Source organism: Aureobasidium pullulans, assembly GCF_000721785.1.
Source record: "Aureobasidium pullulans EXF-150 unplaced genomic scaffold scaffold_54, whole genome shotgun sequence".
Lineage (NCBI taxonomy): Eukaryota > Fungi > Ascomycota > Dothideomycetes > Dothideales > Saccotheciaceae > Aureobasidium > Aureobasidium pullulans.
This window is the reverse complement of record NW_021941074.1, coordinates 2,707-26,873: the sequence shown is the minus strand read 5'-3', so window position 1 is coordinate 26,873 and position 24,167 is coordinate 2,707. Positions and strand designations below refer to the sequence as shown.

Here is a 24,167-nt window from a genome sequence, read left to right as displayed (position 1 = left end):
ATCAAGCTCTTTCGCTTTTCCGTCTCGTTCTTTGACTACCACTCATGCGTTCTTGCCTTCCCGCCTTCACTTTCGAAGCAATCGAGCATTTGCAGCTCTCTCTTGCGTCTGGGACAGGACATTACGGAAGTTGGACAACTAGACTTTTTTGACGGGACAATTCTTCTTCCCATTCGTTCAGATTCCTCTCTCCCACTCCTTCGTACCCTCCATGCCCCAGACAATCTCTGTCCTCTCATCGATCTCCGTGAACCCTAACTTGCCCAGCACGCCTCCACTACCCTTGTTTTCTCTCTCAGTCTCAGCAATAAACCTCTGTACTCCCTTTTCTTGCTGTCCCCAGCCCATAACCGCCTTTGCCGCTTCAGTTCCAAACCCTTTACCCCAAGCATCCGGGTGAAATCCATACCGTAGCTCAACCATCTCTTGCCATCCACGAATCGAAGGAACAGCAGTGAGCTCATTAAGCATAGATGTGGTAGTCGCATCCCTGATCCCCACATAGCCTATCCATCGCACGTCCTCCAGCCTCTGCACCTCCGCCTCTACAATCTTGAATCCATGTTCTCTGACATCATCATCATTTTCGAGGTTCTGGTGTTCGGAGCGTAGACCGATGGCGAAATCGCCCATCCCTCTGACCTTCCAAGATCTGGCGACTTCGCGGACGATGATTTCTCGTACGGAAGAGGTGGTCCAATCTTTGGTTCCCCAGGATTCGCCGAAAGCCATGGTTGTGAATTCTGGCATGCGGTGCAGAGAGGCATAGAGAGATCTATACGCTTCATTGTCTATGGCTAGAGGAGTTGGTAGCAAGATCAAGCGTTTTGTTTTGACGGCGAAGTTTGTGGTTTGCGGAACTGGCGCTGACATGGTCTGTGAGTATCTTTGTCGCAAGGTTGCAAGGCTGAGAGATCTGGAAAAGTTGAGTTGGAGGTGTTTTTCGGTATTGATAAGGAAGGAAAGGAAGTAAGTTGTTGTGTTTGTGGAAATGCGGGTTGCGGAAGAAGCTCGGGAAAGACCGGATTGGGTCACCGCACATTTCGTTCGTGTGTCGTCGTAAGCTTGACCAAGGCACCATTGACAATTCGAAATGATCATTTTGAGCGAACCAGGGGAACAGAATATGAGGGCGCTCGTCCATGAGGACTTCGATGACAAGTGCCATGCTGTGTTTACATACAATCATACCCAGGATCAGTCGTCTCTGCATACTTGCACCAAATCGGATCATTGTCCAACTTCTCGAAATGCTGCTTTTCCATGCCAATTGCAATCTCCATACCTAGATCTTCTTGTTTGCCTCTAGTGATCTGCGGATAGATCATGCTCAAGCCATTGAAGAGACCACCGGTTGGATACCTCACACGCTCGATCTGGCCAATAGCAGGACCCCAATTCAGGTCCAACAGGTCAAGCTTGTACCACGTGCTTGTCATACAATCAGTTGTGAGGAGGGAGGGGAACGATGTCCAAGCAACTTGGCCATAGCCAGGGATGTTGTTGAGAAGTGTGATAAGAGATTTCGTGTATTCGGGTGTGCGCTTGTCGACTTTGTTCCTGATTGCACGTGCCAGAGGAGCGAGGCTGGTTGAGCTGCAGAGATCCCGAATATTCATACCTGGGCGGGCGTAATTCATGGGACATCCAGGATATTGCTTCGACAGAGGAGGATCAGAGCGAAGACGAAGGTCGACAACAACGATATGATGAGACATTGCATCCTCAGGAAGTTGATCAAAGTCGGCTTGAGCGCGAATGACAGAGCGCCAGATCAATGCAGTGGCTGCGTCGTTGGTTGAGATCCAAGAATCTCCAGGCTCAGTGCAGTCATTCTTGAGTTCGGCGAGCGCTTTGGGAGAAAGACGGTAAACGCGTTGTCTGTGTGTATCTCTAAAAGCCGTTTCGGGCCACGATAGTTGAAATGGTGCGACAATGAACTCAGGATGATGCTCGGGACGGCCCATTGCTGCTGTTGGCTCACCACTGTTGATGTGAGCAGATCTCTCGAACTGTTCGGCAGGAAGGCTGCTACATCTTGTGACGGCCGTATCTTGGATATGTCGGCAATTTTGGGCCCAAACTCGAAGAATCTCGTTGATAGCTTGCGCGTCATAAGTTGTGTGATGAGTGCAGAAGGCTAGGATGAAGCCTCCGTTGATGATGTTGAGCTGGGGAATGAACGTTGGCTGCCTTTCGCCAGGCATGGGGAAGACACCACGAGCGCAAAGTACGCCAGATTCGAGTCGAGATTGAGGGAACTTTTGCTTGCGCAGTTCCTCATAGGACAAGTGTTTTCCTCGGAGGTCGTTGACAATCAAGGAGCCAAATCCTCCGTGTTTGAGAGCGACTCTTCCAGTGGGTGACTTTCCATCATCGACCGGCACAATCTCGCAAGCAAGGGAAGGAATGGCTTGTAGGGTTGGCTCAAGGGCTTTGCGGAAGATCTGAACAACTCTCATCTGATCAACACCGTGAGGAGTCTCGAAGAAGAACATAGGCCGTGTGTAACCACGAGGATTTGCTTGCTCCATGTTGGAAAGGGCCAAGGCGTGTGCTGGCGGGCTATCGATGTCGATACTGTCGATGATTTCGGTCACCACGGTGCTCATCGACTTCAATATACCATCTGAACGGCCAAAGGCTGTATCAGCGGATGGAATGATGGTGTCCATGATGTGTGTCAAATTTGAGCTTTGATGACTGGTAATAGACAGTGGGTGAAGTCAGGTACAAAGAACATGTTGAAATCAGCCGCTTATGTATATTGTCGAAAATAACCGACCTGACACGGACTCAGAGGTCAGAATCGCGAAGGATCCTCAACGAGTTGGCTTCTCACTCTTTAGTGTCAAGTAACAAGCGCTGCTATATTGCAACTTCATGAGGAGTGGACCCTCGAAGGTCAAGCTTTGGCCATCCCCAGACTCGCGTGTGTCGCAATAGGCAAGAATCCACAAACGAACCCCGACGCAGTGGTTGCTCTGGAACCGGAGTGTATGTCCACTATGGTTGAGTAATTAGAGGTCAGTGCTGATGAACGTGTTCTGTTGGCAACATCTCTTTGCAAGAAATCCTGAGCGATGATCACGGCCGTTGTGCGGGATAATCAATTGGTGAAGTAAAAAGATGAGGATGAATTCTGGGGTATATACATTACGCACGCACTCATGGCGTCTCGCTGTTCTCGGGCTTGATTTCTTCCATGGTGTGCGACGGAGCGCGAGAGACATCTGTGTCGCTGTTGCTGTGATTTTCGTTTTCTGCTGGAATCTGCTCCTTCGGTTTCTCTGTAGTCTTGGTCGATGTCGGCGCGAACTTTGACTTCTCGCGTATGGGACCTCCATACTTGTAGAAGATGAACGGAATGGGTGCGAGCAAGCAAGCAATTCCAGCAATGAGCGAACCACCACCACCAACACCGAGAGCGTCGAACATGTATTGAGTAAACAGTGGAGCGGCAGCACCAGCGGCTGAACGTGCGACGGTGTTGGCTGCCAATGCACTTGCTGCGTACATGAGATATGTGTCCGTGAGGTAGTTGAGGTAGGCGACAAAGATCAGCAAGATGGAGGTGGAAAGGAAGACGCCGGCGATGGTGGGCACGATCCAGTGTACGCTATTGAAGTTTCCAGTCCAGGCGAACCAGAACATGGTGATTGGGAACATGACACCGCCAATCATTGCGACTGGAAGACGATCTTCAGGAACTGCCTTGTGACCAGCGAGCAGCTTCTTCCTGTCGCGAGCGGAGTTGGCGAAGATGATGCAGCCGCCAATAACGGCACCGACTGCAGTGCCGATAAGCGGAAGCTCCCCAACTCCCGAGTTCCAGCCTCGCTTTTGTTGGAAGACAATGGGGTAAATGGTGAAAAGCATGTACAGCAGCGCGTAGACGACGGCAAGGTAGACGGCGACTGCGAAAGAGATGGGATCGACCAAGATCTTCCAAGGGCGAGTTAAGGAAACAGCAAACATTGAAGCGAGTGTCCTGTCAGTGACCTCAACAGGCGCCTTGATGTTTTCATATCCAGGAATCTTCAAGGCTCTGATTCTCCGTGCCTTGTTCTGGAGAACAATCGATGGGAGTGTCTCGGGAATGGTGAACATTAAGATCTCGGTGGCACCACCCAGCCAGAGGAGAACATAGAAACACCAGCGCCAGTTCTCCTTCAATTCCAAGAAACCAGAAATGACAGGTCCGAGAGCTGGACCGACAAACGTCATCATAGAAAAGGCAGCCATGGCATTTCCGCGCTCGATCGGACCCCAAATATCGGCCAAGACACCGGGCGCATTGGAAAGCGACGAACTGGCAAAGGTACCAGTCAAGAAGCGACCGACCAAAAGACCGCCAAAGTTGGGTGTGAAAGCACACAAAAAGTTGAATGCCAGGTAGAGAGTGAAGGTGATGTAGAAGATCCATCTGCGACCGTAAAACTCGGACAGTGGGGCAAAGACGAGCGGACCAGCGCAGTATCCAAGAAGGAAGAGAGTGACTACCAGTCCGGCAGCCTCAGTAGAGACATGGAGATCTCGCGAGATTCCTTCAAGCGTTCCAGAAGGACTTGATGAGGCGAATGTTGCGTTGACGACGAGAATGACGGATGCCACGGTGATGTACCATCTGCGAGCCTTGGACCAGTTCTTCGGGTTTTCGATATCGTCAGGAGAAAAATCAAGCAGGCCGTCTTCATTGAGCCATGGTTCTTCGGAGGCCTCGATGTCTCTTGACTTGTATGGCTTTGCCGTCGGTCGGGAAAGAAGACGTTCAAGCCGTTCCATGTTGTTGTGATGTGGTAAGTTGTGGCCAAAACACGGTGAGGAGGGAGATGGAGGAGAAGGCAAGGAGAAAAGGCATGATGGAGCTGAATAATCGACTCCGCGCCCTTCCCAAGGACAGTTGCCGTCACATCCTGAGACCGGTAGCCGGGTACAGTTTTCACCAGAATCTGAAGGTGAGGGAGCTGCGACCCCGCGAAAATGGTGCGAATCTGATGCGGCAACGCGGAAATCGGCAAGTTAGCGCGTAGATGACGATGGAATTTTCGCAGATTGCGGAGTTAGCTAAGTTCGAACGGAATTTGGCACCGGGGCTTCGGATGGTTTTTTCACGAGTGCGCTTTTGGGTCAGTCTTCAACATGCACTTGGTCTTGAATGGATTTTGTATGGATACAGGAGCAGGATTTCCCTGCTCAGACTTATGGAGGCGGCCTAAACTTAAGCGATTGTGCTTTGTTCGATGCTTAGAAGTGCATTTGATGTGAAATGCAATTCGAGACAAATTGCAAACGCAGATTTTGGCCGACACGGAACATTTTCCACGAAATCGTGCTGTTCTGCGTCAAACAGGTCTAAGGAAGTAGAAAGGAATCAACACTACATCTGCTGCAGTACTTCGTGCTTCTATATACGACTCAGGATTTTGGATGGCAGAGGAAAAAGTTAATAGCGAAATGAACAGGGTCACGGGAACTGCAACGTGGATTTCCTGCCAAGCGGAGTGGAGCGGGCGGGGAGGAGCGGAGCGGAGAGGAACTTGGCCAAGCTCACACGGGAGATCGACCGGGCCCTTGTCAGTGCGGCGAACGCAACCCTGAAAGAAGCTGGAGCAAAGAAGGATCTTTGTTTCCTTCGAGTTCCGAGTCTTCTAATCATGAAGAGGAAGCATCAGGCCATTATCGAGACGTACTGCAAGTCGTTGTGAGAGCGGTTCGCAAATTCAAGGAACCGGCCATGACAATCGTCATGCAGCGGATTGAGTTCACTGCCACAATGACGTAGCAAGCTCCTGTGCTTCCCAGCGCTTTCCTCTCACCATCTTCAAACCATCACTCATGCTCCACGCAGCCAACACTCCTCCCAAATCATACCGCCCAGAAGACCGACCCAGCACAATGGACAAGCTCAAGAAGATCTTCAAGCACGACAAGTCCGACACGTCGTCGTCGTCGACCAGCCCTTCGCACACGACGGCCGAGCGAAACACGGCAGCCACGACAACCTCTTCGGCCCCTCCACCTCAGCACAGCACTCCTGCCGCAGCTTCCACCACCGGCGCACCCTCCTCCAAGGGCCCTCCCGCCGGTGTTCTGCTCGAGACCAACTACGGCAACATCACCATCGCCCTCTACAGCGACAAGGCCCCCAAGGTGAGTTTTCCGCGTCAGCTGCAACCATGCGACAGACTCTGACGCACGACTCAATACAGACATGTGAGAACTTCGCAGGCCTCGCCGATGCTGGCAAGTACAACAACGTCATCTTCCACCGTATCATTCCCGGATTCATGCTGCAAGGCGGCGACTATGAGTTCGGCAACGGCACTGGTGGTAAATCTCTCTGGGGCGGCAAGTTCGAGGACGAGTTCCACCCCGAGCTCAAGCACACGGGTGCCGGTGTCCTGTCCATGGCCAACAGCGGCCCTGCCACCAACGGCAGTCAGTTCTTCATCTGCCTCGCTCCCACTCCCCATCTCAACAACAAGCACACCGTCTTTGGCCAGGTTGTCGATGGTATGGATGTCGTTCAGAAGATTGGAAGCGTTCAGACCAACAACGGCGACAAGCCTCTCAAGGATGTTGTCATCATCAAGGCTCAGTCCTTCACTGCTTGATTGTCTTGACTCTGCACGAAACTAACGAGAGCAAAATTACCTAATGATTACTTCTCTTTATCCGCACCCTCGTCCCACAAGTCGCGTAGAATGCTATCTGCTACTATTGTTCATCGGAAACCCCCACGCGCCATCCATGTCGTGCTCAACTACTCTCAGTAACCTCGCACACGAGGCGTTGGACTTGTATGCCCAACCGTGCGTGATATCGAGCGTGTCGAGCTCCTGCCATTCTGGGAAGCACATGATGCTCAGACGATTGGCCTTTGACTTTCACCTCGATATGAACAGGCTTGCATGAACTGGACTGTTTGATAGTCATGCGTTCCTTGCGTGCGCAAGGTCATGGCGGAATCACGGTCTGGCCCGCAATGTGATAAGCTTTTTCATTTACACGGCCTCATCTCGGTTATCACAGCTGCTTGCACAAGAGATCACCGCTCTAGAGAAACTCTCCGACATGCCCTGAGGTGCCATCTGTCATGATCATGGCGTGAGAGTTTATTGTCGATACCTGAATAAAGAGGTGATCATAAACGCTGAACTTTGCAGGGCAACCGTCGACAGCGCGTTCGGAGTGTGGCGAGCCAACGCTTCCGAGGGGTCCTGCCGTTGCTGCACCGCACTCGTCAAGATTGGGAGTCGCGCTCCGGCACTCGACCGCCACTCATCCATCCTCCGTCGCACGTCGCCCCTTCTTCCATGATTCGAGAAGGTGCGGGGATGGCGCAATTGTCGATAGTCACAACATGGCGGGCCGCACTCTTTACACAAGACATCTCTTGCATATGGCGGCGATTGCCAGCTCGTGTTTTCGCTTCTTTGATTGGATAGTGTCGACACTGCGCTCAACCTCGCTTGATCAGGGGGTGACCTATCAGCCTTCGGACTTTCACAAGATGCTAGTTGAAAGCACTCCGACAAAGATACCGAGGCCAGAAAACATGAGGCGCTCAAAAGGGTGCACGCGCTGAAACATTGCCAGCTTCCGAATTCGGCCTGGTATCTACTGATAGATCTACAGATCCCCACAATCCATACGAGCAACCACGCTCACGGACCTGCATGCCACGGTTGTTAGTCTGAGCTTACATGACCTTAGCAAGCACAAGCATATAGCTTCAATGCTCTTAGCACACCGGCCACATGCAGTTTAAGCGACTACGCACTGAACAACCGAGTCTTGGTCTGTCGATCTGCCTATCATTCTACTATTTGCCCTGTTCTTGAATATTGTGCGTTGAAGCTAATCCGTTGATTAGGACGGGAAAGGCAGCTGCGGTTGAATACTGCATACATCTTCCGTCTATTCTTTCGTCCGTAACCTCGGAAAGCGTCTTTCTACAACACCATTGGCCGTTCAAGGTATGCAACCATCTTCACAAGACCGAGCGGGACTCAGGAGGCGACCACTGCTCGCACTTGAGCCGAGCAACACCATGAGATGCTTGAGATGGCCACGATATATAACGAGGTCCTTCTCCTCGACAAGAACAATCATCATCATCACTCACTCACTTCCTCTTCTCATCTCTTCCATCTTCCATCATGCAGCAAACTCTCGCTGCCCTCGCTGCTGTTGCGGCTGTGGCTGTTGCCTCGCCCATTGAGCCCAGAGCCAACATCAAGTTCTCTGTCCCTCAGGTCTCTACCGGCAACACCAAGGTCGCAGCTCCTCCTCTCGCTCTTTCCAAGGCCATCCACAAGTACAACGGTACTCCCCCCACTGTCGTTCAGGCTGCTGCCGCCGCTGCTCAGCAGAGTGGTTCCGTCACTGCCAACTCTTACAACGGTGACTCTGAGTACCTCTGCCCCGTCTCTGTCGGTGGCACCACCTTGAACCTCGACTTCGACACTGGTTCTTCTGATCTCTGGGTCTTCTCCACTCTCCAGGCTTCTTCCCAGAGAACGGGCCACGCCGTCTATAACACCGCCACCGGCCGCAAGCTCACTGGCGAGTCTTGGAGAATCAGCTACGGTGATGGTTCTGGTGCTTCTGGCCAGGTCTACGCCGACAAGGTCGTTGTCGGTGGTGTCACTGCCACTTCCCAGGCTGTTGAGGCTGCCACCTCCATCTCCGCCCAGTTCCAGCAGGACACTGACAACGATGGTCTTCTTGGACTTGCCTTCTCGTCCATCAACACCGTCAGCCCTGACCAGCAGACCACCTTCTTCGACTCGGTCAAGAGCACTCTTGCTCGCAAGCTCTTCACCGTCGACCTGAAGAAGGGTGGCCCCGGTTCTTACGACTTCGGTTACATTGACACCTCCAAGTACACTGGTGCCATTACCTACGTCCCCGTAAACACTGCCAACGGTTTCTGGCAATTCACTACCACCGGCTACTCCATCGGCAGCGGTGCCACTGTTTCTAGCTCTTACTCCGCCATTGCTGACACCGGCACCACCCTCATGCTTCTCCCCGACGCCATTGTCAACGCCTACTACGCCAAGGTCTCTGGTGCCAAGTACGACGACACTCAGGGTGGTTACATCTTCTCCTGCTCTGCCACTCTCCCCAGCTTCTCCGCCGTCATTGGTGGCAAGAAGTTCGTCGTTCCCGGCAGCTACATCAACTATGCTCAGGTCACCTCCACTCAGTGCTACGGTGGTATCCAATCCAACTCTGGCATCGGCTTCTCCATTTTCGGTGACATCTTCCTCAAGGCTCAGTTCGTTGTCTTCTCCATGGAGAACTCGACTCCTCAGCTTGGTTTCGCTTCTCAGTAAGCGTGATATGACTTTTATGATCTAACGGCTGGCATTGTTTGCAGCGATTTAGTTGGTGGAAGGGATTGCTTTCTCAACAAAGCATGATGATGAGATGAATGGAAGTGAGGTGAGACGAGATGGAAAAGTAGTGTATATCTTTCCATACAACCAAAACGCAATTGCAGCTTTTGTTCGAACCAATCTTGTTTCCCCTCTCTTTTTGTTCTAGTTTATCTTTTGGGTATGGCTACAGGTCAATCCCAAAATCCGGAGCCGACGGCACGGCAATGCGATCCAACGAGATCTTCATTCAATTCCTGCTTGCCCGTGGTTCTACGAACGGAGAAAAGACCCTGGATCTGTGGTCGGCAACTCTATCTTATGCATGGCAGATCTCCCCACGTTGATCCCAAAGGATGTCACCCGCATTGGAGCACAACTTTCGAAATTCATAAATCTGAATTGCACAAAAGCTTATGATGGGAGTTTACAGTTTTCTCTCGAAACATCACCATCAATGCTTCATTCATCTTACACGCGCTCTACCTTCAATACCAATCATGGCTCTAGCGGAGGCAGCGCTCAATGACCAGTTACTGCCATCATTGATCCAAGCCTCAAAAGCGTCGCTCATCGCCAGGGCGCCATTCGCCTCGGTCTTGAAGACCGTCTCTTCGCCATACGGCCACGACACCGAAATACTGCCCATAACAGCTTGCACCCAGTCTGCATTACTGGCTTGTTCGACGAAGAAACGACGCAGTTTGGGCCATGCAAGACAAATGATGATAGGCATGTGCGGACAAAACATTTCCGAAGGACTGGGCCGACACCATCCGGGTACTTGTTCGAAAGTCGCTCTTGATTGGAAGGTCTGCCATCGAAGGACCTTCCATAGAATTGCCCAACATGCGACTTTATCTGAGATATTCTGCCAGGATTTTATGTCATTAAAGCGTAAGCAAAGGTTGCAATAGTTTGTATGCATACCATGTGTGGAAAATTGCTCATGAAATCTTGCGCCCAGTCGGATACATTCCATTGCAGGTCTGGATCTCTAACGCGGTCATCAAGGAGCCTGTGCAGTGAGGTAGGTCCGATTATTGATTCTAGTGGTGCTTCGTTTGCAATCATCAGCCGCGCTCTATGGCGAATGCCGATGAATGAAGCACTCGCCCATCGGGAAGGGCTTTCAGGAATCTCATATTCGGCCATCCAGGCTGTTTGAACCATCCATGGAGCTGTGCTTAAATTGGCCAATTGCACATCCTGTACGTGTTTTGCGCAGTGATTGGCTTTGATTCCACTGGAGAATGGCATAGAATCGTATGGAGACGAAGACAAGCGCTGAGTTGAGCAGAGGTCGACCGGCGCATAGGTCACAACTGTCTCAATATCGGGTTCCGGGTCTTCTGGTGAGCTTTCCAAATCGCTCTTGGTGATCGTATCGATAGTTATGACTGTTCGCTGATGCAGCTTGAACGACCCAGACTTTCTAGCAAGGGCGTCTATGATGGGTCGGGCAGAAGCAGGAATGATGAATCCAGTTTCGGTGATGATTGGAGCCATCGCATCGTGACTAGAGTCGTCGGCGACCGCTTCATCTGTCGTGGATGACGCAAATGAGGAACGACGTATCCTTGTGCCAACCGTACTCATGGCTGACCGCCTGCTCGACTATGCCGTGACCTTGCTCTGTCGAAAGCGATGGTTCCTCTGATCACATGTGTCGGTCGCGAGGGGGATGGCGAAGAGTGTATCGTTGAGTCTCCCGGGCTCAACGTCTGACAGCGGAACTTACAAACGAGAGAGAGTTGTAGACACTGAGACAGATGAAGATGACCAGAGTATTTGTTATTCTCGCTAGTCGTCTACAAAGGGACTTCCCATCAATGTCAGATGAGATTGATTGGTCGGTGGTACGATACTACCCACTGAGAATAGGATCAACGGAGCCAAGTCCGCCCGACCCATCCTTAGCAAGGGTCCATTATTGCAGTAGCATCAGCTGAAGAAGCCTAGCCTCGAACAATCAGAGATCGCGCCTCTGTCTCGCAGTCTCGGCCTTTGAACAAACGACACCATATACGCGCAGCCTTCACAGAAATCGGATCGCGCCAGCAATCTTCTCTTGGCAATCAAGCATGGAGGCGCTCGTCGATAGCACTTTTGACACTCTCAAGACCATTTCCTATCGCATGCTGTGAACCGACTTCCTGCGATCGGACGGAATATGCACGAAGCTGACTTCATCGAGAAATTGCCCTGCATCGCCGAAACCACCCACTTTGATCTGCTGGCGCTTCCTGCAGAAGGTTGCGAACCGCAAGTAGAGTTTTAGTTGATGAAGGAGAGCCTACGCCTGGTTTGCGCCTTCTGAACACCGTACCGCAGCTGCAGGATTTGTGTCTGGACTAACAGTGCACGAAGGCCTTGTTTAGTTGCCTTGTACCTTCTCGAAGAGCAGTAGCGACTGAATAACAGATATACTTAGCACAAGAAAATTCGAGGTTCCTGCTTGTATTCCTATCGCTTGGGTGAAGAGAGGACTTCTACGTCGACCCAGATGATTTTGTCCTTGTACATCGGTCAAGGTATTCATCTCGGATCCGTCAAGCTGTCGCAGGCAGGAATCACTGCTCTGAGACGATCGCCGGTTCGAGAATGGTTTCGGAGACCGGCTGCTCTCCTTCGACAGTCGTCAATAAAATCTTCTCAAACCCACGCGACGGAACAGCGTCTTCCATGATCACAAATTGACGACTAGAATACGGCGAATAGCTTCAGCCTCTCCACCTTCGCAAAGCCATCCATTTCTTGTCAGGGAGGATGAAACTGGTCATTATCATGACTCTAGATCAACTACTTTGGTCTGTAATGGAAGACAAGCGTGCAGTTGCGACCGCAGGGTTTGGGAGAAATTATGTGTGTTGATGTGCAACGTGAGTTCGAAATAAGATACCAGTCAAGCTGGGCCCACTCTCATTGCCCCTAATATGTCTGCCAGGAACTCAATAGAACAAAATTGAAACATATAGTGAAGATGATAGACAAAAGCGCCAAGTAGCCCTCCCTGCCCCGAGGCCTAGCTAAACATGTCTTCCACCCCCTTCTGCGTTGATCACCGCCCTAAGGCCCCCCTTTCCGAGCATCAGTAAGCATAAGCAAGGGCAGATGTTACTCCATCGCCTCTGTTCTTCTTGTTGGTTCGGATGAGCCAGATCCTCAAACCCCAGGCGCAAGCAATGGTCCCGACAGCAAACGCAGTGTTTGCCGACATGGCGGTAAGATATCTTGGGCCATCAGTCTTGGGGTACAAATAAGGCGTGTAGATGTAAGAAGCATTTGCAACGACATTCACAATCGACAGTGAGATAGCCTTCTTCTCTCTTGTCTGGCCTAGAGTCGCAGATACCCAGCCAAGGATGACAGAGTTGACGGCATAGGCACCAGAAGCAAACAAGAAGCAGGAGAAATATCTGGCACCAGTGTTGAGCGTGATGCAAGAGATGATGAACCCGACCGCTGCGATGCCCATGGAGAGGGTGATGTGCCAGGTTCGCTCATTCAACTTGCCAGAAGTCAAGCCAACGACGACACCGGCCACACCAGAGACGAGGTATGGAGGGCAGGTCAAGACCAAAGTGATTGTACGGCTGAATCCGAGACTTCCAATCACAGTGGGGAAGAAATTGTTGAAACCACAAGCGCTCAAGTGCAGGTTCTGCATCAAGCAGAATAGGTAAAGGCGAGGGTCGCGAATCGCTTGCATGAAGCCGGCTCTAGCTCCTTTGTTCTCTTCCATCCCGACTGTATCGCGGACGATACGTTGGTGAGCTAATTCGCGCTCTTCCGGGGTGAGCCAGGTGGTCTTGAGCGGGTGGTTTGGAAGGAGGATGATACTGATGATCGCAATACCGAAGGTCACCGAGCCCTCTGGACGGTTGTCAGCTCTTGTGTTACTGTCAAGTGCCTGATTGTAGACCTACCAATGATGAACAACCAGCGCCAACCGGATATACCGTGGACGTCGCTGAGGGTGTTGAAAGTGGCGACTGCGATCAAGCCAGAAACAGAGGTAGCGATGATGTTGCCGGAGTAGAGAATGGCAAGACGCGTTGCAAGCTCTTTTCGAGTGTAAAAGAGGGAAAGCATGAAGAGTGCACCAGGATAGTACGGAGCTTCGGCGATACCGAGGAAGAAACGAACAAGGACAAGACCTTTGTAGTCGTGAACAAGAGCAGTACAGGCCGAAACGACAGCCCAGACCATCATACACACTCCCATATAAGTGGAAGGAGGAACCTTTCCAGTCGACATGATCATGTTAGATGGAATCTGCATGAGCAAGTATCTGTTCATTAGTTAGCGAATGATTGCACAAGGATTGAAGAATCGAAAACATACCCAACAAACAGAATGCTGATACAAGTATTATACTGGTTGCCCTCGAGCCCAAGATCCGACTCAAGGTTGTCAAGTCGAGCCTGTGCAATCGTGTTTCTGTCGAGGTAGTTGAGAAAGTACATTGCCCATAGAGTGGGCATGATGCGAAAATCGAGTTTCCTGACGAGAGCAATCTCCTTAGGGTCAGACTTGCTGACAGCACCGGAGTAGTCAAGGTCTTGACCAAGACTTTCCTTGAGCACATCGACCTGCTCGATGTGAGCTGCATCCACATGCTTCTTATCGTCAGACATGGTATGACTTGTATATATTGAGCTGGGGTAGAATGAATGATGTAGTGAGGAAAGTATTGATGTCTGATCTTCATCGAGTAGAATGGTTCGTCTCGATACACTTTATACCTTTGCCACGAAGACCAGATGATCTGCATCCCCGCTTCCTACGACCCCAGACATCTCCGCATCCTAGATCTAAACTGTGGAGGTACACAATGGGGTGATGAGTGGGTCCTTCAGCTGGTCTGGAATCTTTTGTGGCTGCTGTTGATTAGGGTTACCCGGACATCGTTTGTCCGGCCCTCGGGGACTGTCGCTCATCCGCGTGGACACTTAGACTGGAGAATACCAAGTCCGTTGGAGTGGGGATCAGCTGGAGTCAGGCGCAAAAGAAGGGGAAAGACAGACGAGCAGATTAGGGAACCATCGTGAGCATGGATCAGACCCCGAGGGTAGGCCCCCCTGGTTAAAATGGCTGCAAACACGTTGTGTCCTGGTGACTTATTCAGGTCGGCTGTCAGGTGACGATTCATATCGGATGGAGATTGTGATGATTCGTCGGTTGTAGGACGAACTCATCTATGTAACTACAATTGAGACATGGGACAACAATTCATTACAAGATCTAGAAAGACCATTCTGATCGCTCAATGCCTGCCGTGAGCTATCCTATGGATCTTCGACAGCTGCGTCAGAGGCAGCCATCATATGAAGCATATCGAGCAATCTACACGAATAAGCCCACTCGTTGTCGTACCAAGCGATAATTTTGAAAAACTTGCACAGTCGTCAGCCCCGTGGTTGTTGCAATTTGCTATATCTTTAGGAGGCATACCTTCGAGTTGAGTTCGACCGATGCTTTACTGTCAATTATGGCACTGCTATTATGGCCAAGCAGGTCGCAGCTTACGACCTCATCATCCGTGACGCAAAGCACGCCAGAAAGATAGGTCTCACTTGCGTGTCTCAATGCACGGAGGATTTCATCCAAGGAAGTTACAGTATCAGTATTGATGGTGAGGTCTACCATGGAGACATTCGCCCTGGTGGTAGAGTGTGAGTATATTTCTGACTTCTCTTTCCAAGAATTTGAGTCAACTTACACCGGCACTCTGATCGAGGTACCTGACAGCTTTCCCTTCAGCTGTGGCAAGACAATCTTGATGGCTTGAGCAGCACCTGTCGTTGTTGGGATGATGTTACCCATGACAGAGCGACCGGCTCTTTTGTTCTTCTTGCTATAACCATCCAGAACATGTTGCGACTGTGTGGATGCATGGACAGTTGTCATGAAGCCTTGCGCTATGCCGAAGTTGTCATCGATGACCTTTGCAATGGGAGCTAGACAATTGGTCGTACAGCTGGCACAAGAAAAGACGCTGAGATTTCTGTGCAAGTCATACTCGTGCGAATTGACTTTGAACACGAAGGTCGGAGCATCGGGACTTGGGGCGGAGATTAGGACTTTTCGCGCTTTGCCATGTGTTGTATGGATTGATGCCAGATCGGTGGTCTTGAATTTACCAGTACATTCTGCGACGTAGTCGACGCCAGACGCAGCCCAGTCAAGCTTGTACAAGTCGCGTTGAGAGTGGAGGATGATCTCCCTGCCGTTGACGACCAGATTTCCATTTGGCAGTGGATCTAGCTGCACGTCTGAGCCGAAAAGTTTGGCAAGTGTACCATGGGTCGAATCAAATTTGATCAGGTAGATTAGATCTTTGATAGAGTCGCAGGTATGATTGATGGCCACAACGACAACATCGGACCGAAGTAGCGAAGCTCGAAAGACGTTTCTGCCTGCAAGTTGTCAGATGAGACCGAACGCTGTTTGCTCTCTGGTTCCCACCTATTCTCCCAAACCCATTTATACCGATGCGACACGTGGGGCAAGGTGTATGAGCGATTGTCGAAGGCATGTCAGAGGGTGTGAACGGTGAGTAGCTGAGGGAATTTGTTGCCTGTATTGTCAAAATGATATCGACTTTTGACTTGGCTTCTGTTTATACTATCTCTGATAATCCACAAGGGTGCTAGTAGTGGATGAATAAACGTCCGTATCCTAACTTGTTTTCGGATGCAGCCGTTGGCGGCCTGAGAAGTGGCGCAAAGTTTCTTTGCGGATAATGAAAACTCCGCAACGCAATCGATCTGAGTTGTCGTCGAACGCAGCCACCCACACCTCGCGTGATACAATGACAGTAATTGAACATGTCACACGCATAGTGGAGTGGAACGGACATCTTCAGTCCGTCGAGAATTTGGACATCGCAGTCCGATCACCGTCCCGGGATACCCCTCTCACCGGACTTCTGATGTTCCGCAATCCTGGGTTGAAATACTACTCTTGCTTCCAGTAACTCACTGTAGCAGTCAATCGTTTCCTGACATTCCTGCTTCCTTCAAGACAGTCGCCTCCACCACACGCAACCGCCACCATGTCTCCCTCAGCACTTCCGGCAACTTCATCGTACAGCATCGCCACAATTCCCGCAGATGGCATCGGCCCTGAAGTCGTTGAAGCTGGAGTTGAAGTACTCAAATCGTTGAGCCAAAAGCTGGGCACTTTCAAGCTGGACTTTGTGAACTACGATTGGAGCAGTGAAACCTACAAGAAGACAGGCAAATACATCCCCGATGGTGGCTTGGAGCAATTGAAGAAACACGATGCTATTCTCTTCGGAGCTGTCGGTGCTCCCGACGTGCCTGACCACATCTCTCTTTGGGGATTGAGACTCGCCATCTTCCAGCCATTCCAGCAGTTCGCCAACGTACGCCCTACACGCATCTTCCGTGGTACCCAGTCACCTCTTCGCAATGCGTCGACTGGTGATCTCGATTGGGTCATCGTTCGCGAGAACAGCGAAGGTGAATACGCCGGACAGGGTGGACGTTCCCATCGTGGCAAGCCTTGGGAGGTCGCGACCGAGACTTCTATTTTCAGCAGACACGGTGTCGAGCGCATCATTCGCTTTGCCTTTGAGACGGCTCAGAAGCGCCCACGCAAGCTATTGACCGTCGTGACCAAGAGTAACGCTCAGAGAAACGGCATGGTCATGTGGGATGAGGTCGCCCATGAGGTCGCACAAGAATTCCCTGATGTTACCGTCGACAAGATGCTCGTAGACGCGATGACTGTTCGCATGGTCATGAAGCCCGAGTCATTGGATACTATCGTCGCCACTAACTTGGTGAGTATTCCATCTATTCTCTTACCGTTCGCGTGTCCTCTCTTGACATGAGCTAACCATGAGCAGCACGCCGATATCCTTTCTGATCTCGCAGCCGCACTTGCCGGTTCCATTGGTATTGCTCCAACCTCAAACTTGGATCCCACCCGCGAGAATCCCAGTATGTTCGAGCCAATTCACGGTTCTGCTTTTGATATCACAGGCATGGGTATTTCCAATCCTGTTGCGACGTTCTGGACTGCCGCTGAGATGCTCGACTGGATTGGTGAGGCCGAGGCAGCGAAGTATCTGCTCGACGCAGTTGAGAAAGTATGCGAGAAGGGCATCGTGACTGCGGATCTTGGTGGCAAGGCAAACACCAAGGAAGTTACTGCTGCAGTCTGCGAAGAGATCCAAAACATCGTTAGCAAGAAGGTTCAGGCGTGAAAACTCAGCATGTATTGCAGCTTTACATAGCCAACACCAGTCACGAGTTCATCGTTACAGCTCCTGAATCTTCACGTGAAAGATAGTGACCTTGGAGAAATCTCAATGTTTCCGACGTGCATGTAACAGGCTGTTCATACCTCCACCGCAGCAGAAAATGCTGCTGTGATTGTGTTTGTGCGACTATAAGGGAAAGACTCAGCGAGCGCAATGTTGAGCAATGCCAGCTACAACAAGTTTCAACATATTGAGTATCCAGGGGAGAGTATCCAGGGGAGTTTCAATCATGCAGGATGAGTCTCGTTGGCTGCGGAACTTGTGACTTGCTTCACCTATGTGGCAACCTGGATCTCATTTCTACCTAGGCTATCTATCACCCTCAGACCTTCTCACTGTCATCAATATCCTCCTTCATCTCGATCCCAGATTTGCCGTTCGGGATTTCATAGTCATCGTAGATGATTCGCTGCTGCTGCGAGACCTTAACGATTTCCCTTATCGAGGGGACCTGCTTGAACATGATATCCAACTCTTCTAGCGTGCGACCTTTTGTCTCTGGGAAATAGAAGAAGACAACGACAGGGATGATTGCTCCAATACATGCGGAGACGAGATAATATTTCCAACCAATCGTGCGAATTGCGATGGGCGTCACCATGTTGACTACGAAGTTCCTATGACGATTTGTTAGTGATTGTTCAATCATTGCGCGAAACAAAAGGCTTACCAGATCCAATGGTTTGCTGTGGAGATGGAAGACATAGACGAACGGAGTCTCAAGGGTGCGACCTTTATAAGAAGTTAGCACCTAAGAATCCAATAGGCGTAAAGAAGTAGAACGGGAATGAGAAGAAAGCAACTAACCTCTGTGCAGTACAGGAAGTTGGCACCTAAGAATCCGATGGGCGTGAAGAAGCAGAATAAGAACAAGAAGAAGGCGGCTGCGATAGATGCTCCGTAGTTGTCTTTGAAAGAAGTTGCCACTGCGAGCGCTACCATACAAGATCCCATACCAGCGCCACTGATCATGAAGCAAGCGCGGCGACCGAGCCTGTCGATGCTCCAAAAAGCGACGGAGCAGGATAGAAGCTTGAAGGTGAGCATACCTCCCGACAATGTTCGTGCCGTGATGCTGCTCAGTCCGAGGTTCTCTTGATAGATGATAGTCGAGTACACAGAGACGAGATTGGAGCCGCACATCTGTTGGAAAAACTGCAGTAACATGCAGAGTCCGAACCGATAAGCGAGTTTCTCTTCACCCATTGTAAACATCTCGCCCAGGCTTGCTTTTTGCGTCTGGAAGTCTTCGCAAGCCGCTTCAATCGCAGAGAGCTCTGCAGCGACAGCATCCGACTGTTCATCTTCACCTTTGTAACGACTCAGTGCAGAGCGAGCCTCGTCGATGCGATTCATTCGGACCAGCCATCTGGGTGACTCGGGGAATGAGAAAACAGAAGCAAGGATCACGAGGGAGAAGAACGCAGAGATGGCGATCGGAGCGCGCCATTCGGTTGTACCAGAGGTGAAGTAAAAGCCAAGGTTGATCCAGGACTCGAGGAAGTAGCCGACAGTCATAAAGACGCCGTCCATGATAACGTGTTTGCCTCGACTTCCCGGCTTCGAGCATTCGCTCTGCCATACAGGCACGGTGGCGCTCAGTTGCCCGACACCGTTGCCGAGGATGATACGTCCAAGGATAAGCTGCGCCAGACTAAACGAACTGGCTTGGAGAATGGTGCCGATGAGCGTGAAAAGTGCTCCACTGAACATCAGCTTCTTCCGACCAAAGGTGTCGCCAAAGAAGGTGCAGCTGAAGGAACCAACGATGGCACCGAGTGTAAAGCAAGCGACGACAACACCTTGGATGGTTGTATCATGAGTCTTGGTGGCGCCAGTGGTGAAGACTGTGTCAATCTCAGAGAATGTTGAGGCCCATGTGGAGAGATTGACTAGGCCGCCGAGGCCAGACAAGTTGTAGCCATATAGGATGAAAGAAGGGGCAACGACAAAGATGGTCTGGAATACCAACAAGGCATCACCGTGAGACTTAAGCAGTTGGAAGGTCATGTTGGTCAAGAATAATGGAAGTGTAAAAGAGGTGCAAACAAACCTCGAGGGTTATAAATGGGGAATCCTGGGGCCCCGAAGAGCCCCCAGAAACTATCATGCCTCTAGCACCGTCTCCGCAGGCTGTGTGCCGAAACCCGCGGGATTTGTTTTGGTCGTAGGGGGGATACGACGATAGACTTCAAAGTTCTTGCGGAGGAAGAAAATTCCGGGACGGAGGTAGACACCCCCGAGAGTTCCATCAGGGCTCGATCGACTCTGAGTCTCGCATAGGAGGCGCGTCATCCTCCTGAGTGAGGAGTGTAACAATGGTCGAGCAGGAGTCTGGCGAGTTCTCGTAAACAACTAACAGCGAAGCATGGCGGTGAATGCTTGAGGACTCGATCAAGCGTCCCAATTACTAACCCCACTAACGTTCCAGCTATTCATCTCTTCACCAATTTCAACCCATCTTTGAACTCCTCTCTTCTCCTCACCACTCAGTCAGGGGCTCTTCTCTTCTCCACTTAGCCAGGAGCTCTTCCCTCCAACCTAGGCTTCACAGTCCCCAACGAGGCTTCACGAATCACGATTTACCATACGTTCATTCACGACCGAGAACCCGACAACTATCTGCACACACACACTTCGTGGACCCGCAGGTCTCTCATTCCTCCCACCATGTACACGCGTTGCTCTTTCCTTCTGCCGCCATTGCTACAATTTTATTCAGCCCCTCGAGGGTCCGGACTTGGCCTCATCATGGCAGTCTCTTGCTCTGCGTTTCTTAGGAAACTTATGCTTCGTCACTACTCTCAGAAGCAAATCTATGTTTGCCATGCTCACCACCCTCCATCACAATGCGTGCTTACGCTCCATTCCTTCTCCTGATCCGCCAAACTCCCGCCATCTCCTACGTTTCGTCTCCGACGGTCGGTCGCCTCATTCCTTTGTCGCCCGAGTCTCTACAAGCTTCATTCTGCTTCCCGTGACATTGATGAGGGTCCGCCGAAGCGTCGCCTACTCTCTCCACTCCATCCGAACTTCGAGATTCGCCTATACCCAGCTTTGAGGTATTCTTTCAGGCTCGCACACAAGACATGCTCTAGGCTCTGCTTGTACAACTCGACTGAGCCGCTCATTAGAGCTCAACCACGTCTTCTTCTGCCTGCCTTACGGCTCCATCCGCGTTTCAATCCTTGGTTAGTCACTCTTGCTCTCCATGTTTTTGTTCTCGCTGACTTTGAAAAGTGCCAGATTGTCTCCTGCAGTGGTTCTTCCCACCACAACATCTGACATCCCTACCCATGTACCAAGCTGTTCCTAAGATACCAGCTTCAGGATGTACCTTCCATCAACACACCAATTACCCTCGCATCCATCGTGGCTCGCCATCTACCCCATGACCACAACAAATGATGCAGTCATTCTCCCGCCACGCTACTGTCGCGCATGAATCACTGGATCTCCATACCTATTCCACCATATCGTGGGGGCATCAAGCATACGACAGTGAATGTTGGAGTATCTGCCACTTGCAAAGATATCATCGATGCGCATGGCCAAGAAGCACCAAGCTGGTCTACGACTCTCCGAATCCCTCCTTCAGTTTATCTTGTTACTATACGACACAGTCAGGGACAGATTGCCCTTTTCGTTACTTGGAGATGGTCCCACATGCGCTACTCAGCATGTCTCTGGTACTGGATCGTTCAGATACCTCCATGACCTTTTTGCAGGCTTCGGCATGTCCAATCCACGACATGATACGCCTTGAATTCGACCTCCTCACCTGGCCACTACACAACTCTGCTCAGGGACTTTCGCCGTCATGTCCAAGTTCGAGCTACACATTCGTGTGTTTCAATTCAACAATATCTACTAATCTAGCAGGAAGAATCATGCCCTAATCGCCTTCGCACCAAGCGGTAAGAGTCAATCGCTCTTGCGGCCTAGCTTGTACTGCTTTAACTTCGACTTGTCCCTTCGTTAACTCATCTAGACGCAACTTATAGACGCTAGTACTTCTTCGTTAGAGCAGCATGTCTGCGGCGAATCATGCAACCTACATTTACTAACTGTTCTTTCTCTAGATCTTTATTAACATATTACTAGCACCGCTCTAATATAGTAGACTCCTAACTCTAAGTCTATAGACTCCTAACGATTGTAGTCGCTACGAAAACAATACATAATATCTGCACATATCTACGTTATTAATCTCTTAGTACCTCCGTTACTTTATATTACACGAGCATAGAGTAGGAAACTAGCGCATCTGCTCTCCCTTACTATCCTCTCCTCTTACCCTCGTTTACTCCTAGACTATATTATACTTTCCTCTTCGTAATTAAGCTACTTATTACGGTTAGCTATCTAGTTACACCTAACTATAACCCCTAGCCGCTAGGGTAACCCTAACCTTAGCCGGCTGCTTACTAGGCGGCCGTATAGAGTTACTAAGACTACTTACTACCTTCTATAACTCCTCTCTATTACCTCTTTATCTCCTTATCTACGTCTTGTTATATAGCTTAGACCTATATCTACGTACTATTACCTATTCCTAACTCTACCCCCCCTAATATATCCCTACGAACTACTTTAGAGGTAGGCTAAAGAGGTCTAGTAAGTAAGTAGTAGATATAATTGTCGAATAGATCTATAAGGCGTAGAGAGGGGGTAAGGTGCTATCCCTAGTTACCTTTGACGTCTAAAGAGCGTTTAATAGCATCTACCTAGGAGTGCTATATAAAAGAATGTAATAACAATAGATACTAGTAGAGCTAGTAGGATAGGTCTATAGCTTCTACTCTAACTAGATAGCATTAGTAGTAGTAGGATAGTATAAGTTAAAGACGATATAGATCTAATACGCCGTAATCCTATAAGGATTACCCTTATTGCCTATTCTCTATATCTTATATAATGCTAATCTAGTCGAATAAGCTAATAACTAGTATAGTAGATTAATCGGATTTATTAACGACTACACTATATAGGTAGTAGGCCCTACTATAGAGCTAAACACCTAGAAACTATAGCATATAGTTATTCTAAAGGCTAAAGTATAGGTAAGGGAGAGTAGGGCTATATTTAAGGTAGAAAAGATAGGGTTTATGCACTTCTCGCGATAGCTAGGAAAGCTACTCTAGAGCCTACTACTTGAGTTTAATAGGGTAGAGATTAATAATGTAGATAAGGTTAAGATCCTTAGGGTTACTCTAGACTAGAAGCTAAGGATAGATGCTTATATCGAAAGGGTAATAATAGCTATAATAATTAAGTGTCTAGTAATAGTAAGGCTAAAGGGCCTTAGACTAAAGTAGATAAGGTAGCTATATTAGTTAGTAGTAATTCCTACTACTAACTATATAGCATTATTATAGTTTAGTAAGACTAGACGAGGGATATTAAGGCTAGTTAGTCGCGTCGAGAGAGTATAGAAGATAGGAGCTAAGATTATACTAAGGGCCTTTAACGGCGTTATACTATAGATCCTTAAAGCTAAGGCGAGCCTAGAGCTAGTTAGAGAGAGACTCGTAAGAAAGGTAGTAGCATACTTAGCTAGTCTAACATCGCTACATAAGAGTAACCTACTTCGATAGTATATATAGGACATATAAAAGGGGGCTATAATATAAGAGTTACTATTATAGGAGATATAGGGGCTCTATAGAAAATAGTATAGCCTAAGGGGAGGTCTAACACTAATACCCCTATAGACCTAGATTACCCTACCTTAGAAAGACTAAGCTAAGTAGTGTCTAGAGGTAGAGTAAAGTCGTATAAAGGAGTTCCTTAATTAAGAGTAAGGATATAATACTACTATCCTCTATACTAATGCCTTAGTAAGGGATAGGATTAGTAGATGCGTAGTTATAATAGGAAGTAGCCTAGGGCTAATTAAAACGATATTGTTATGGTTAGCTGTCTAGTTATACCTAACCATGACCCCTAGCCGCCAGGGTGACCCTGACCTTGGCTAGCCGCTTACTAAGCGGCCGTGCGGAGTTGCTAAGACTGCTTACTACCTTCTGCAACTCCTCCCTATTACCTCTTTGTCTCCTTATCTACGTCTCGTTATATAGCTTAGACCCGTATCTACGTACTATTACCTATTCCCGACTTCGCCCCTTAACATTACGTAGACCTTATATACCTACGTAGCGCGCCTATCGCGCTAACTACCCTACGATGACCTCGCGCCTAACGCCTCCTATTCTCCTAGATAACCTTAAGGTTTTTATTTAACATGTCTACGACTATCCCGACCTATAGTATAAGTTCCTAACCGACGTATATTACTTCGCCGACTCCTAGGAATCCGAAAACATATCGCTATATTAGGAGAATGCCTCTCTTACCTACGAACTTAGCTAAACCCGCTAGGAACTTAAATAGACCTGCCGTAAAAAAGAGTCTAGCTAGACTATATAGGCCTACTAGTCCTCTAAACTTAAGAAGGTTCGCGAAGAGCTTAAATGCTCTTC

The 24,167-nt window shown here is 49.7% G+C and overlaps 10 protein-coding genes across 10 annotated transcripts; 3 read left to right on the top strand and 7 right to left on the bottom strand.

Annotated features, from left to right (window-relative positions):
• Positions 1 to 177: 177 nt before the first annotated feature.
• M438DRAFT_285826 (uncharacterized protein) lies at positions 178 to 873 on the bottom strand (the record flags this gene model as incomplete). Its single annotated transcript, XM_029901559.1, has 1 exon — positions 178 to 873. One exon carries the CDS (start codon positions 871 to 873, stop codon positions 178 to 180), a length of 696 nt encoding a protein of 231 aa, XP_029754575.1.
• Positions 874 to 1,175: 302 nt separating this feature from the next.
• On the bottom strand, positions 1,176 to 2,612 carry M438DRAFT_285819 (uncharacterized protein; the record flags this gene model as incomplete). Its single annotated transcript, XM_029901558.1, has 1 exon — positions 1,176 to 2,612. One exon carries the CDS (start codon positions 2,610 to 2,612, stop codon positions 1,176 to 1,178), a length of 1,437 nt encoding a protein of 478 aa, XP_029754574.1.
• A 423-nt stretch (positions 2,613 to 3,035) lies between these two features.
• Positions 3,036 to 4,275, bottom strand: M438DRAFT_350450 (MFS general substrate transporter). Its single transcript, XM_029906636.1, has one exon. It carries the CDS (start codon positions 4,243 to 4,245, stop codon positions 3,169 to 3,171), a length of 1,077 nt encoding a protein of 358 aa, XP_029754573.1. The 5' UTR covers positions 4,246 to 4,275; the 3' UTR covers positions 3,036 to 3,168.
• Positions 4,276 to 5,630: 1,355 nt separating this feature from the next.
• M438DRAFT_350448 (uncharacterized protein) lies at positions 5,631 to 6,740 on the top strand. Its single transcript, XM_029906635.1, has 2 exons — positions 5,631 to 6,153; positions 6,213 to 6,740. The coding sequence occupies exons 1-2, from the start codon at positions 5,839 to 5,841 to the stop codon at positions 6,615 to 6,617; spliced, it is 720 nt and encodes a 239-aa protein (XP_029754572.1). The 5' UTR covers positions 5,631 to 5,838; the 3' UTR covers positions 6,618 to 6,740.
• Positions 6,741 to 7,944: 1,204 nt separating this feature from the next.
• M438DRAFT_350446 (aspartic protease pepB) lies at positions 7,945 to 9,452 on the top strand. Its single transcript, XM_029906634.1, has one exon. It carries the CDS (start codon positions 8,166 to 8,168, stop codon positions 9,345 to 9,347), a length of 1,182 nt encoding a protein of 393 aa, XP_029754571.1. The 5' UTR covers positions 7,945 to 8,165; the 3' UTR covers positions 9,348 to 9,452.
• A 403-nt stretch (positions 9,453 to 9,855) lies between these two features.
• On the bottom strand, positions 9,856 to 11,354 carry M438DRAFT_370232 (uncharacterized protein; the record flags this gene model as incomplete). Its single annotated transcript, XM_029908169.1, has 2 exons — positions 10,320 to 11,354; positions 9,856 to 10,260 (listed from the first exon to the last, which is right to left on the bottom strand). Exons 1-2 carry the CDS (start codon positions 10,986 to 10,988, stop codon positions 9,856 to 9,858), a joined length of 1,074 nt encoding a protein of 357 aa, XP_029754570.1. The 5' UTR covers positions 10,989 to 11,354.
• A 1,126-nt stretch (positions 11,355 to 12,480) lies between these two features.
• On the bottom strand, positions 12,481 to 14,029 carry M438DRAFT_360544 (MFS general substrate transporter; the record flags this gene model as incomplete). The annotated part of the gene is made up of 3 exons (XM_029907445.1): positions 12,481 to 13,265; positions 13,319 to 13,683; positions 13,737 to 14,029. The coding sequence occupies 3 exons, from the start codon at positions 14,027 to 14,029 to the stop codon at positions 12,481 to 12,483; spliced, it is 1,443 nt and encodes a 480-aa protein (XP_029754569.1).
• A 651-nt stretch (positions 14,030 to 14,680) lies between these two features.
• Positions 14,681 to 15,987, bottom strand: M438DRAFT_370231 (glyceraldehyde 3-phosphate dehydrogenase; the record flags this gene model as incomplete). The annotated part of the gene is made up of 4 exons (XM_029908168.1): positions 15,861 to 15,987; positions 15,115 to 15,811; positions 14,847 to 15,054; positions 14,681 to 14,788 (listed from the first exon to the last, which is right to left on the bottom strand). The coding sequence occupies exons 1-4, from the start codon at positions 15,928 to 15,930 to the stop codon at positions 14,681 to 14,683; spliced, it is 1,083 nt and encodes a 360-aa protein (XP_029754568.1). The 5' UTR covers positions 15,931 to 15,987.
• Positions 15,988 to 16,449: 462 nt separating this feature from the next.
• M438DRAFT_329918 (tartrate dehydrogenase/decarboxylase) lies at positions 16,450 to 17,651 on the top strand (the record flags this gene model as incomplete). The annotated part of the gene is made up of 2 exons (XM_029903268.1): positions 16,450 to 17,202; positions 17,269 to 17,651. 2 exons carry the CDS (start codon positions 16,450 to 16,452, stop codon positions 17,626 to 17,628), a joined length of 1,113 nt encoding a protein of 370 aa, XP_029754567.1. The 3' UTR covers positions 17,629 to 17,651.
• A 362-nt stretch (positions 17,652 to 18,013) lies between these two features.
• M438DRAFT_307995 (putative sugar transporter) lies at positions 18,014 to 19,695 on the bottom strand (the record flags this gene model as incomplete). The annotated part of the gene is made up of 3 exons (XM_029902322.1): positions 18,014 to 18,302; positions 18,356 to 18,417; positions 18,493 to 19,695. Coding segments are annotated over 3 exons (1,554 nt in total), but the record flags the coding sequence as incomplete, so codon positions are not given.
• Positions 19,696 to 24,167: the final 4,472 nt, after the last annotated feature.